Source organism: Canis lupus, chromosome 9 (genome assembly GCF_011100685.1).
Source record: "Canis lupus familiaris isolate Mischka breed German Shepherd chromosome 9, alternate assembly UU_Cfam_GSD_1.0, whole genome shotgun sequence".
NCBI lineage: Eukaryota > Metazoa > Chordata > Mammalia > Carnivora > Canidae > Canis > Canis lupus.
This window is the reverse complement of record NC_049230.1, coordinates 11,950,558-11,965,655: the sequence shown is the minus strand read 5'-3', so window position 1 is coordinate 11,965,655 and position 15,098 is coordinate 11,950,558. Positions and strand designations below refer to the sequence as shown.

The 15,098-nt window shown below is 40.9% G+C and overlaps 1 protein-coding gene across 2 annotated transcripts in view; it reads left to right on the top strand.

Annotated features, from left to right (window-relative positions):
* The window catches only part of GNA13 (G protein subunit alpha 13), a 40,803-nt gene extending 28,638 nt beyond the window's left edge, over positions 1-12,165 (top strand). For both annotated transcript variants that reach the window (XM_038546789.1, XM_038546790.1), the window contains exons 3-4: positions 194-244; positions 6,616-12,165. In XM_038546789.1, the coding sequence (XP_038402717.1) occupies positions 194-244; positions 6,616-7,188 (624 nt within the window). In that variant the 3' untranslated portion in view covers positions 7,189-12,165. The remainder of the gene's footprint in view (positions 1-193; positions 245-6,615) is intronic.
* Positions 12,166-15,098: the final 2,933 nt, after the last annotated feature.

Sequence of the window (15,098 nt, the reverse complement as noted above, 5' to 3'; positions counted from 1 at the left end):
GTGAAGTTGACCAGGCTGGAGCTCTGGCAGAGGCAGACGCTGTATACGTTCTTAGTGGCGTTAGTTGTACCGTCTGAAATTTGTAACTAAACAAACTGTTTGGATTCAGTGTACGACCAGACAGTTTAATGTAAACTGTTGTAACAAAATCTTCAATTTCTAAGCTCTAATAACTATTTTCTTCTTGTTTTAGGGTGAATCTGTAAAATATTTCCTGGATAACTTGGATAAACTTGGAGAAGCAGTAAGTTTTTGTTTATGTTTATTGCCATTTGAAAGCAGTAGTCAGGATATTAGTTGGGAGGTTTAGAAAAATTATGTATTAAGCTGTTTGCTTCTTCCTCCTTCCTAGTGGCAGTATCCAGACTGTCCCTGCTTCATTTTTTTTTCCCCTCTGTTATCCAGATCTCTGCCATTTCCACGAGGAGTGCCTTATCCACCAATTCATGAACATAAAACTGTTTAGAGAAAGTTTATATTTGAAAATGAGATTGTACATTATCTGTTCTACCTCGGTGTGTGTGTGTGTGTGTGTGTGTGTGTTGGTAAGCAGAAACAGAATACAGTGGGTTGATTGATTTCAAAACCTTTTAGGAAACGCTGTTTTTCAGTTGAGAAAAGGCCTGCTGAAGAGACTCCATGAAGGAGGAGAAGGAGTTGCCCTTGGAAAGAGAGTTGATGATTTTCCTCTTGGCTGGCACTGTGGCTGGCTCTGGCCGCCTGGGCCTGCTACAGACAGGGCAGCTGCTCTGTGTTCTCGGGGGGTGGACTCAGGCCAAAGACTGGAAGAAAGGTTGCTGTGCTCAGAAAATGTTTGAAAGTCACTGCCCTAGAGTCATTTGTTACCATCTAGATTTACTGAAGCATTATTTGCCTCCTCTTAAAGCAGATTTCTGGTAATACCTTTTAATATAGTCTTACACATTCTTTGAGATTCACTTTAAAAATAAAACTGAAAGAAACATGAAATGAAGAACCCACTGCAAGTAGGAAAGTGACATATTCAAGGACACATGATAATCTACCTTCTTTTTGCAAGATAACATTTAAATTCCCTTATTTTGGATTTTACTAAATTGCACTTGTCTGCACTTAAGCCAGTGTTTTTTTCTCATGCCTCTTTCCTAGATACTTGTGTTCCAGAAGTTGGGATCTCCATATTAATGGGTTTTTACTCAGTCCACATCATTGAAACTTGGTATTAAGAGTTTATTTCATTGTCTCTTTTCCATCTGGTTAGATTGTGAACCTTACATTATAGGCCCAAGTGGAAAGAGGAAAGCCTTAGTAGGTAAACTAATTTTTAAGAGTTATTTAGGGCAGCCCGGGGGGCTCAGCAGTTTAGTGCCGCCTTCAGCCCAGGGTGTGATCCTAGAGACCCAGGATCAGGTCCCACGTCGGGCTCCCTGCATGGGGCCTGCTTCTCCCTCTGCCTGTGTCTCTGCCTCTCTCTCTCTTTCTGTCTGTCTCATGAATAAATAAATAAGTAAGTATTTTTTAAAAAGGAGTTATTTAACAAAAAGGGGGGGGGGGGTTATTTCATATTTTCTAACCCAAACAGTGCTGATTTGACCTGTTCTCAATTTGCCTCTTCTTGTAAGCTTTCCTTGAATGTACCATTCAAATTAGGTCCCTCCTCTTGTGTTCAGTATCAGCCCTTACTTTTTTCAAAAATCATTGCTCTTCTACAGTTGGTTTATTTATTTATACGTTTACTTGTCTTTTACCTGTCTCTTGCCATAAGGTCAAGGACCTCCTGTCATGATTGTGAAGAGTTTGGTTCTGGATGCCTAGTAACGATGCCTGGAATACAGTAGGCACTTAACAAATAGCTCTTGAATTAATGACTCTAGGCCAACTCTATATTATAATAGTCTTAGGTTGAGAACAATTCTGAGGCCACATCTGTAATAAAATAAAAAATGTGTGGTGATTCAGTTGGTAGGTGTAAAGGAGGGGAGAGTAAACCGGCTGTCACAGATTGGCCATTCATTCTATGCATATCAGACAAGTTCCATGATTGCCTTTGCTTCTCCGTCTCTGATTGAAGTACCAGGGCATTGAAGCCCTGCTGTGTGCCAAGCCCCATGACCCTCTAGGGAGTGGAACTGCACAGGGGTCAAGGATGTGGGCTCTGCAGCCAGACCACTTGGGTCCTGAGCCCAGTTCTTTCACAGACTAGCTCTGTGTGACCATAGGCTTCTCTAAACCGTAATTTCTTCATATCATGGACATAGAAAGAACCTGACCTCAGAGAGTTGTGGGATAATTACATGAAATAAACCCCATGTCTTCATCTGTTCAGGCTGCCATGACAAAACACCATAGACTGGGTGGCTTAAACAACAGACATTTAGTTCTCATAGTTCTGGAGACTGGAAGTCTAAGATGTAAGTACTAGTATGGTTATTTTCTGGCGAGGATTTTCTTCCTGACTTGCAGACTATAGCCTTCTTTCTGTGGCTTTTTCACACGGCTTTGACTCAGTGCATTCACGTGAGGAAACAGAGATCTCTTACTCTTCTTATAAGACCACCAAGATTATCTCATTAGGACCCTACCCTATGACCTCATTTAACCTTAGTTATGTCCTGTAAAAGCCCTTTCCCAAAATACAATCACATTGGGGTTAGCATATGAATTTGGGGGGGACATAGTTCATCAGTCTGTAACACTCAGTGAGGTATTCAGAATAGTGCTTTGCATGTAGTAAGTGCTCGTTAGCTATTGTGTTCTTTGTTCCCTGTTTTTAAGGAATTCATTGTAGTCAGAGACAAAATTATACATAAAACAAGCAGAGGACAAATAAATGATACCAGTCATGAAGATAAGTATTAGTTCGGGCAGCCCTGGTGGCGCAGCAGTTTAGCGCCGCCTGCAGCCCAGGGCGTGATCCTGGAGACCTGGGATCGAGTCCCACATCGGGCTCCCTGCATGGAGCCTGCTTCTCCTTCTGCCTGTGTCTTTGCCTTTCTCTCTCTCTCTCTCTCTCTCTCTCTCTGTGTCTCTATGAATGGATAAATAAAATCTTAAAAAAAAAAGGTAAGTATTAGTTCATAGAATGGAGAGACATATTCTGACCAGGGAAGTTGGAGCTACCCCATAAGAGTAAGTGAATCTAAACTATCTGAAGGATGAGATGAATTTAGATATGTAAAGAGATGCGGCCCACCAAGATGGGAGACAGCTGGATATGTTTAATTTTAGGCACATCCTTCTGACAAAGGACCTGTGACGTTCTTGGCTTTAACTTATAAAACCAGAATTTTAGAAGGCAGTAGCTTGGGTCTGGATACATTGTTTATTGTAGTTGTACAGTTGTGCAAGTGAATGGTCATGTAATGGTACCAAGATGTGCAGCTTTGGCAAGTCTTGATGTGAGGCTCTGTGGTAAGCCTAGACAATGTAGAGCAGAGTCTCCGGTTCCAGAAAACTAGGAGTAAAGAGGTTCATGAAAACCAGTCAGCAAAGTTTGGATCGGATGCAGTGAGCAACCTCCAAGTAAGTTCTAAAGTTATGACGCAGGAGGGTTAGTTTGAGAGTGGCTTAGGGATGGAACCAAGAGATGTGAGACATTCAGGACAGGGAAATTAGTGAAGAGGTGGTAATCCACACCCAAGATGATAACAGGAATAGCAGAAATAAGGAGAAACAGGATTTGAGATAAAATAGGTAATGCAGAGAAAAGTCCTTAGTCCCCTAGACGGGGGAGTCTTACCGCTGGGATTGTTAATGGAGCAGGAAGTAGAAAGGAGAGCATGCTGGTTGGCTTAGAGGAGTTGGTTAGGAAGAAAATGAGTTTTCTTAATTGAATATGTGTGTTTATGAATAGATTGTCAAGTGCAGAGTGAATGGTGAGCATTTAAAAATGAGAGAGCAGCGGAGGGGGCCCGGCCCGCCTGGGTGGCTCAGTCGGTTAAGCAGTCAGCTCTTGGTTTTGGCTCAGGTCATGCAGGGTCCTGAGATTGAGCTCCACATTGGGCTCTAAGCTAGGTGTGGAGCCTGCTCCCTTCCCCTCCCACTGCCCCCCCCCCCCAACGGAAAAAATAAAGATAATAAAGAAGATAATAAATAATAAGAGAACCAGGGGACGTGACAGGAGCTCACCCAGCTATCTCGGCATTCTGGATTCCTTCTCTACAGCTAGACTGTGCGGTGCATGCACGGTATGCCGGCCGGCCCAGGAGCACTTCCCTGTTGAGTTCATTTAGGCCTCACAGCCCCCTTGTGAATGTTACTGTCTGTATTTCACCAATGAGGAAGTGGAGATGCACTAGGACTAAAGGACTTGGTCAGGGTCACACGACTAGTATGTGAAGAGCTGGCTCTGGAACTGCCAGTTCTCTACTCCCTGCTTCTGCCAGAGCAGCTAGCAGTTGATTACATTGTACTGGTTTGGGGGCTTCCTAGGAATTAGCCTTAGCTTCCTAACTAGATTGTTAGCTTCTAAGTGAGCAAGAAGAACTTACAATTTTTATGGAATTGGAAAATTAACAACTACCCAGAGCTGGCATGTTTCTGAAGTAGTTGGCACATGTGCACTGCAAATTTGTACTGCGTTTCTGGAAAGCAGTTGGGCTTTAAGTGTCCAGTGTCATCAAAATATTCATAAACTTTGGCTTCCTAATCTTATTTCTGGTTATTTAGTTTAGGAAATCGTCCAAAGAGGGGAGGGGATGGTTACGTGTGTGAGAATTTTAATTGCGGAATTTCTATTAAGCTAAAAAATTGGAAGCAGCCTTAATGAACACTGGTCGGGGTCATGTATTGTATAAATGACAATACAGGGATCCCTGGGTGGCGCAGCAGTTTGGCGCCTGCCTTTGGCCCAGGGCGCGATCCTGGAGACCCGGGATCGAATCCCACGTCGGGCTCCCGGTGCATGGAGCCTGCTTCTCCCTCTGCCTGTGTCTCTGCCTCTCTCTCTCTCTCTCTGTGACTATCATAAAATAAATAAATTAAAAAAAATCTGGTGATAAAAAAAAAAATGACAATACATTAATCCATTTGACACATTTATTTATACTCCTTTAAAGTGAAATACAACTGTCTCAGTGTGCATAACAGTTCATGATGAAATGTTAAATAAAGTAGGGCAGGCTAAAAATTGTGGATGTGCTGTTTGTAAGTAAAGTAGTTAAGTATGTGAACAGAAGCTAAAAGGAAGCCTGGAAATGCCAGCATGTTTTATGGAGGCCTAGCATTAGTTAATAAATGGTTATGGATTACATATAACTGAGAACTGCCTACTTTTTTTTAATGCTTAGCTCCATAGAACCATTTTGAAGAAATACTCACATTGTAATGAAATTTCAAAATTATATTACACTATTTGGAAAAGCATAAAATACAGCATTGTTAACAGCCAGCGTTGTTTGAAAATCTTGCCTTGATTTAAAAAAGAAAAAATTGACAATGAGCATTAAAAAGCTCTCCTATTCAGTATTGCCAAAGAGCCAAGTCAAAGTTCTGAAAACACACTAGCCTGAAAAGAAGGAACCAGTTATACTGTATCTGGAAGTATGCTGTCTGGAGTAGCTGGTGACTTCTGAGACTAGCAACTTCTGTCTGTCCAGGGTCTCAAAGCTGACTGGTCCGCTTCACAGAGAAGGGCTCATCTGGTTTTTGCATAAGCTCTCCTCTGGGGCGGCCGGCCCTGTGTGGTCCCCTCCACTTACTTCACAGGCCCAGGCACTGACAGAGTGACTCCTTGTGTCAGAAGTGAGAAGGTGGGAGCACAGCTGCTTGGGCCAAATGCTGGAAGCACACCTAGGAGGCCACCCAAAGTAAATCCAGTACATCGGCTGTAGTAAGAAGTGCCGTTTGCCATGCACATGGTGTGGCTGCAGTGATCAAGCGGAGTGACCATTGTGGGAGTTTTTAGTCGTGGAGGTAGGGCACAGGAAAGGGGTGTTTAGAAAGAGCTAGAGAGAGGTAGCCAGAACTGTGCGCCGGGAGGTGGCCTTCACGAATTGGCGCTTCAGCCCTCCTTGCTTTTCACAGAGAGATAAGAAGCAGGTTGGAGGAATGAGTAGGAAGCCCTGGGTCACTCTGGCCGGAGCAGAGGGTGGGTCAGTGAGGAGTAATATTAGGGGTAGAGACACGACAGTAGGCAGGACAATGGGACACCCGAGAGTTAAGACTTCAGTCTGAAGATACTGCAGGAGTGGAAAACATAGAATTTTGAACGAGTCTTCGTACCCCAACATTTTAATGTATCTTTGCATTTTGTAATGAGAATAATAGTGTACTGATGCTTTAATGCAGCCAGAAGTTATTAAAAAGATAAGTTGGTGTGGCGCCTGGGTGTCTCAGTCAGCTTAGCATCTGACTTCTGCTCAGGTCATGATCTCTGATCTCAGGGTCCTGGGGTCAGGCCCCGCATCCCTGGCCCTCCGCTCAGCAGGGAGTCTGCTTGTCCCTCGGCCCCTCCCTTTGCTCATGCCCACACATGTGTGTGTGCTCTCTCTTTCTCATGAATAAATTTTTAAAATATTTTTTAAAAAATTAAAGATAAGCTATTTGCATATCCAGTCATTCAACCAGTTAGTAGTTCATCGGAAACGTTAATTACTTCTGGGTTACTGAGTGTAAAGCAGTTTTTTTCTTTTCCAGGATTACATTCCATCGCAACAAGATATTCTGCTTGCCAGAAGACCCACCAAAGGCATTCATGAGTATGACTTTGAAATTAAAAATGTTCCTTTCAAAATGGTTGATGTGGGTGGTCAAAGATCAGAGAGAAAACGATGGTTTGAATGCTTCGACAGCGTGACATCAATACTTTTCCTTGTTTCCTCAAGTGAATTTGACCAGGTGCTTATGGAAGACCGACTGACCAATCGCCTTACAGAATCTCTGAACATTTTTGAAACAATCGTCAATAACCGGGTTTTCAGCAATGTCTCCATAATTCTCTTCTTAAACAAGACAGATTTGCTTGAGGAGAAAGTGCAAATTGTGAGCATCAAAGACTATTTCTTAGAATTTGAAGGGGATCCCCACTGCTTAAGAGACGTCCAAAAATTCCTGGTGGAATGTTTCCGGAACAAACGCCGGGACCAGCAGCAGAAGCCCTTGTACCACCACTTCACCACTGCCATCAACACAGAGAATATCCGCCTCGTGTTCCGTGACGTGAAGGACACCATTCTTCACGACAACCTCAAGCAGCTCATGCTACAGTGATGGACAGAAGACTGGCCATTTTAATCCCTTTTGTCCTCTTGATTGTGTTCTGTTTGTTTTGTTTTTGGAAATAGCAGTTTACAACAGGAATGAGAAAAATCTTGATTCTAAGTTTAGCTTCTTGGAAATCTTAGTCCTCCTCCTGCAGACTTTGGTTTGTGGCTGGCTGAAAGCTGCTGAGTAACAATCGCTGATACCTGTCGATGTTCAGTCTTTGATCTGTTTCACTGTGGCTTCCCTTTGAGGGGGTTCTAGTTTCCTGCCAAGCCTCTGACTAGATAGAGTTCAGGCTTTAGCTTTTTCCACTTCTCAAACTGAATTCTGTAGTGCCAAGTATGGAAGGTGTCTTCGAATCTTTCTTGGTATGAGGTTAAGAATATTCGGTTCTGACACAAGCAAGGTCCCTTTTTTCTGTCCTGTGCACGGCAGCGACACTTGTGCCTCGCTTTACGGTGACCTGTTTTGAAAGGGCTATTGGAAAAAAAGTTTGATCTAAGGACTGGCATTCTGTAGCTTTACACAGATTTAGCCTTCGTGTTTTTTTTAATTGCTTATATAGCGACAGTTGTTTAGTTTTAAAATTTCTGTGGTTTCTGAAGGTAATGTTCTTAGTGTTTTAAAGTTTACATAAGGATTCCTGGTCTGATGCTAATGGAAGTTCACAAATGGTACGGGGCTGAGGGAGGGGAGCAAGAGGGAGCCAATGCCGTACAGAGTGTTTTGATGCAAAGTAATGAGTGAAATATAGTGTGCCCTTTTCATATTTAAATATCATATAATAAATGTGCCATATGTGAAACATTCTGGCCATAGCAGCAGCTATAAAAATTGCAAGTAACTTGATAACAGAGCTTTCTAAATAAACATACTGTTTCCAGGATGTTACGTGCTTTATGCTCAGACTTGTATGTCCTGTCTTGGAAGATTCGGGTCCTCACTGCAGAGAATCACTGTTGTACCATCACAGAACATCTTTCTTTTGCTCTCCTGTTTATTCCCATCAACTCCAACTGTGGCATATATGGGAGTTTTTATTTGGAGCTTGCCAAGGTCAATGTTTTCCTGTCAGATGACTCAAGAAGGCATTGTTTGAGATTTGTGTTCATTCTTGGTGTGTCTCTAAAACATACACCTACATGTTCATATCATTATTGCTTATGAAATTCTAGCTTTATTGAGGTACATTTTGAATGTTTTGGGGATACTTCTAAGAATAAGCAGTAATTTTTTTAGGTCACACCGAAATATGATTGCATTTGACCTCACCACGTATGAAATGAAAGTATACCCTTGCAGCAGCTTTGTGATCTCAGATGTGGTCATGGTGAACTCATCAGAGGGGACTGGTTTGCAGTACTGAAAATACTGCCTTGTAGGTTGTGTGTGGTGTTAGACCAGGGCTAGAGAGGCAAATGCCCAAGGCTGGTGACAGTTTGGAAAATCTGACAGCTTTTCTCCTTTTCCTGAAAATTGTGATTAAGACTGTGATACCTGTCACTTTACTGTAGAGCTGTGTTCTCAGGTATTCTGTTGGCTAGAAAGTCCTTGAAAGATTGGTCAACATTATGGATCATGCAGCCTTTCCAAGATGGTGGCTCTTGGTGGGTCTGCAGTCTAGTGTGACAGTAGGACTTTAAAGTGAGCTAACCAGGGATTGTTCGTAACTGTTCTTGACTTTTCTTGCATTTGAAATTCCACCATCATTTTATCCATAGTAACTTTCAGTGTTTTCATGCCTTGGTCATACACGAGCTACAGACACGTAGCCCTGCATCATAATTCAAGTCTTCATAGTATACAGTTCGTGCATGTTTGAATAGTTCTACATCCAGTGCTTCTTGCCAAAAAGAATATAGTGTTTAAATTCACAGAATTAGAATAACTTCAGTGCTAGTGAATGTCTGAATATGCGCACAGTAACATTGGGACTTTTTGCTGGAGAGTCTTTGTGTAAATTTCGCAAATAGTTTAGTTGAATGGCCCAAACCATTGAACTTCAGTGAAGGCTAAAGTAAGTTCCCTGTACAAAGAGCAAACTTGGTCTTATTTAAATTATATTTAAGATCTGTGATATGAACCATAAATCTTGCCTGACAAAGCAGCAATCACCAAGACTACCACCAAGAAATGTTACAACACCAAATAGATATGGTATGATTTTGGGTATTTGCAACTTTCTTAACTGATGTTTGTGATGTCTCAACGTTTTTTTAAAATAAAATCTAGACTATATTTTGAGGCAGCAGATTACTTCTATTTAATGGCAGGCTTGTTTAGACAGTGGAAGTGTGAGGTCTCAGTCTGAAGCCTTTAGCTCCCCATTTTTTACATACTGTATTTAAAACCAATTGAAGGAGTCTTAATACCTGTACTATAAAGACTAGATTCTTTTGAAATACCACTATATGAAGAAGAAAATGAAATTTAGTGAACCAAATTGAAAGGGGGCTCATCACTTTACTATGCCAATATCCCTTCATCTCTAAAACAGTGGTTTAAAGTTCTTTGAAGTGTGTTTGCCTTTTTAAGTCTTAATGGTTATGATTTGGAATAAAATGTGCCTAATTCTCTATTACATTGTGTTCCTAAATCCAAATGTCTTCTCGTTGAATTCATAAGAAATGTCACAAAAGTGTCCTCATTGGCCTTGAAGAAATGTATAAGTATACAGAGTTGCCTTATAAATCAAAGAACACCACAAATTTGGGTCTCTGTTTTTATAGGGAAACGGTTTTGCCAAATGTTTTCTGAAGATCCACATGATATAAGGCTTGCCTCTGCCACTTAAATATAATTTTTTAATGCCCCAAATCATTGCTTCCTGCCAAATACTGTATGAAGTCAAAGTCTTAATGTTACTGTCTGGAAAAGGTGCTTGGTAGCTGCAGAGCAACCACAGCCAAAGAAGGTGAGGTCGAATGAAAAAGATCACCCGTTTTTGTTGTTTTCTTTGAAGTTGCACTGGCGTGTGTTTTACATAGTGAAGATCCTCTGGTTAATCTCTCAAGCTGAGGTTGTTTAGGGAAATCCTTTTTCAGTTGGTGGCAGTGGTTGGTTTAAAGTTGAAGGAAGTAAGAGTATGTTAATACCAGAAATGATTAGAAGTATTGATTTAGATGCAACAGAAATGATTATGCCCTGTCATTTTCTTAAAGAGAGAATGAGTAAATCTTAATTCCCAGTGTGTATCCAAGTACGTGTATTTATGCTTTTGATGAAATGTATTCTCAGCCTTAGTACATATATCCGGTTATGCCTTATTTATGTGAAGAATAAAGTGACCAAGTCATGTTCTGTTATGTTCTGAAATTCAAATCACTATTTGAGAAGGCCTCAAATTGGTGCTTTCATTATGTAATGATTCATTTAGACAAAACCCCAAACCAAGCCATTTGAAACAAGTTTCTCTCCGTTGCAATTTGTAGCAATGTTATTTCTGTATATGTAAAATAAGAAGGCTAAGGATCAGTGTTAACTCTTAATTTCTTGTTTGAATCCATGAAATCATGCCTGTAAAGCTCAGTCAAACATTTGTAACAAACTCCCCAATAAATCTAGAGAAAGTTTGCTCTGTTACCTTTTTATTGCTATTAGTTTTCTTGAGGGAATCAAGAACAGAAATTTTGCATGTGTCTTTTTCAGTTGGAAGTTTGACCTAGAACTAGGTCACTTTATGTCATTTCCCATCATTTCATTCGTCGCACATGTTGTGCTGCTTCCCTGTAAGGACTGATTTTCTTTTATTGATAGGATGCAGGCTGGCCTTTCAGCCTAGTAAACATGAAAGGGGGGGGGTTGTATGAGAGTGGGTGTGTATGAGTCTCCATGTTCTGAATAAGGCAGAGGTATAATACATACCCATTATTTTATGGTACGAGGTTAGGGCTTAATAAGTTTATAATAGAAATTGAAGTCTAAACCTGGACATTTTAAACAGGTTGGACTTTCTGGCTTTTTCAAGTACCATCAAAGCAATGGTAGCCTTAGGCTGGTAAGTGATTATTAACAGCATTAGAAGTACAGTGTTTGTACCACTAGCATTCTTGTGTCTACTTGAATGTATAGTTAGCATTTAAGTAAATATGTTCATTCTTGTGGCATCCAGGTCTGACCATCCGGTTTCAAATGCCAGAGCTCATATGGAACAAAAAGAGTTAATGATTGGGCAGTATTTTCTGGGTTGATGGGAGATTTGGGGACCTATCCAAATCTGCTGTTGATAAAAAAAATTTCCAGATAGATCAAAGTATGCTAGGACCCACTATGCATACATTTTCAATCTGTGAGTGTGGTGATAGAAATATGCTACTTATTGGGTATCTGATTTGGATTTGTATTTAGAAAGCTTGTTTATAATGTTTCTTGCCATAGTAAGTGATATATTTGTCCTCAGTTATGCCCATTTGATGGTACCAGGGGGGAACAAGGGGGGGGGGGGGTTAGGGGGTTAATTCCCGGAAAGTATATGTAACAATGCAACAAACTATATACCATTTGCTCTCTCTTTACCTCTTACTTGAAAGCAGAATGGCAAAATGTTTTAAATGGCTTTTCTGTACCACTCTACCGTGATGAGAGCTCATTTACCACAAGAAGCCTTATCAAGAAGTATATTTTGTAACAACCTCACAGATACTGTACCCAACAAAACATGATTTGTATTAGCTTTGTATAAAAAATACTTGTGACTTAGGTTTTTTTATACGTATTAAATCTTTTTATAACTTTCCAGAAACTAAGAAGCAGGTTATCTGATATTGCTGTAAATTTTTTTTTTCCTGTCAGTGCTTTAGTTCAGGATTGGCAATAAATTATTTCTAAAGGAGGTCTGAAAGTGGAAAGAATGGTTTGATTTTATACAATGAATCGCTAGGCATTAAGGCTTTTTACTTTTGTACATATTCTGCAAAAATTTTGCCTCTTGCTATTAATATTTGCTTTGTAAAATTACTGACATTAATAAACATTTATAAACTATTCAATACTACGATGTTATTTAAACCAACAGTTTGATAAATGAAAGTGTAAAGCAGATACTTAGTTAAGCTTGAAAACAAAAGCATAGTGATTTTTAAAAAGCACCGAAATCTCTCTGCACAACTCCAACAATATTTCACCTTCCTATTAAGCTACAAACTTTTCCTTACTAAAAATGGGGATGTGGATCTCATCCAAACAAGCTCCCAGACACTTAATATGTTTGGACGTGGCAATGGGGAAAGGAGGGCTACTCCTTTTTCTCTCTGCTCCTTTTAAGATTGTTCAACCAACCCGCACTAGTCCTGGTTTGTCGGCCTGCAGGAGTATTGCTGTCGGGTCTATTGTAATTGAAATGGTGATTTAAAAACAAACCCACATATTAACCACTCATTTTTCTTGTTTCAATCAACTATTTTAGATCGTGATTTACAGAAAATTTACAAAGATCATGGAGTTTCTCCGGTATTCCACACCCTTTCAATAGTTGCCCTAATTATCATTACATCTTGCCTTTGTCTGGTACCTTTGTCATAGTGAACCAATACTGAGACTTTATTATTAACTAAAGCTCACACTTTATTCCGATTTCCTTAGTTTTTTCCCTGCTGTCCCTTTCCGTTCCAGAATACATCCAGGACACCAGATCACATTTAATTGTCTCTTCTTCGGCTTCTCTTGGCAGGTTCTCAGATTTTCCTTGGTTTTGATGACCATGGCAGGTTTGAGAAGGAATCCTGGGTGGCTGTTTTGTAAATTGCCTCTCTGTTGGGATCTGTCTCATGTGTTTCTCATGATAGACTCGATTATGTTGTTTGGGGGACCACAGAGGTAAAGCATCATCCTCATCAAATCCTATTAGGCATACCACCCATCTTTTTCCTTTACAGCTTCAGCTAAGTGGGAGGTTCTTAATAACTTTTTTTTAAAGATTTTATTTGTTTATTCATGAGAGACACAGGGAGGCAGAGACATAGGCAGAGAGAAGCAGGCTCACTGCAGGGAGCCTGATATGGGACTCGATCCCAGGACCCTGGGATCATGACCTGAGCTGAAGGCAGATGCTCAACCACTGAACCACCCAGGTGCCCCTGTTAAATAACTTTTGACATGTTCATACCTTTGCTTAAATGGCATATATCCAAAACAGCATGTACTTTCCCAGAGGAGAATGAAGGGCCTTTCCCCACAATCGGGATTGTATAGCTGATTCGGATAAATGTTCCGTGGTGATGGCTGTGCCCCAGAATAATGGGCTCCAGGCCTTAGGGGCAAAAAAGAAATTCTGTTCTGAGGTCTCACCTTGAACATAAATTTCACAGTTGGTCCCAAGAAAATGGAGATTGAAAAACTTGGACTTAGAAATATCTACAAATCTGCACACACCTACAAATCTGTACCTTGAAAACCGGTCGTTAAAGGCTTTCTTTGAGAGATTTAAGATCTTAAAAAATTGACACTAAACTCACTTGAGCATTTAAATCCCCCAAAGAAGTCAAGACATCTTTAAAAAAAAAAAAAAAAAAAAACTTGGGACACCTGGGTGGCTCAGCAGTTGAGCATCTGCCTTTGGCTCAGGGCGTGATTCTGGAGACCCGGGATCGAGTCCCACATCAGGCTCCCTGCATGGGGCCTGCTTCTCCTTCTGCCTGTGTCTCTGCCTCTCTCTCTGTGTCTCTCATGAATAAGTAGGATCTTTTTTGAAATTAATTTTTAAAAAGTATAAAAGAAAATAATTTCCTTACTGTTGTTGGAAATAGAATATTCCTTTGTCAAAGGAAGCAGCCAAGACTCCGGTATTGTCCAGTAAAGTGTTTTGGCACCATCATGGTTAATTGCCATGAGATGCTCTCAAAATGACCTGTTCCCTGTTCCTGTTGCCCACAGTGTGGGTTGTTGGAAGAGAAAAGAGAAGACTTTGGTTTCAAGAAGGCAGGAAACTCAGAGTTTATAGGTTAAACCGGAGGTTTGTTTTGGTGATGAGAAATTTGGCAAATCCTCATGAAACAAATGACCGAGGACAGTGTTTTAAAATACATGCTGTGATTTTTCCTCAGAAATTAGCGGGGCGACCGAAATACAGTCCTGTGGTTGCAGTAAGGAGTCTCCGAATGAAAACACTGTGCAGCTATATTTCACAAGGGTCCCCCTTCGAATACCAGAGGGAACAAAAGGCTCAAACAAGGATTTGATACAAACTCACTATTCAGGGCGGCTGTGTGAAGCTTCTCTGTTGGCGGAAAGAATAAGGAGGGAAGTTGTGTCCAGAATTAACATTTATACTGAGTGGAGGAGTGTGTTGGTTTTCCTTTTCCCCAGGGAGGTACATTGATGGGAAAATGTAAGCCGCAGAGGCTTTTTAAATGTTGATTATCCTTTTGCAATTAACTGCCCTGCAGCTTTAGACTTGGGTTTGAATTTCGGTCCCGGTCAAACATCACAGAAGACAGGGAACATGCCTCTAAGATGAAACAGGTTAAACTGCTGACCTTGGGAATGAAAAAGTATACTTGGTTTATTTTTCTATTATTCTGCATGGAAAGCCCAATTCTTGTGAACCTTGCGGGATTTAATTAGTTTATTTTAACATCAGGATAAGTTTGTCAAACCTTTATCCTGAATAAAAGAGCATCCCAGCACCTATGGCTCAGCAATATTGGCGACATCGCATATTGAAGTTAATTCTGGGGGGCACCCGGGCGGCTCAGTTGGTTAAGCGTCTGCCTTCGGCTCGGGTCATAATCCCAGGGTCCTGGGATCGAGCCTACTTCTCCCTCTCCTTCTGCCTGCCGCTCCCCCTGCTTGTGCTCTTTCTCTCTCACTCTGTGTTATACAGATAAGTAAAATCTTTTTAAAAAGTTAATTCTGGGGACACCTGGGTGGCTCAGTGGTTGAGCATCTTGCCTTTGGCTCAGGGCATGATCCCGGGGTCC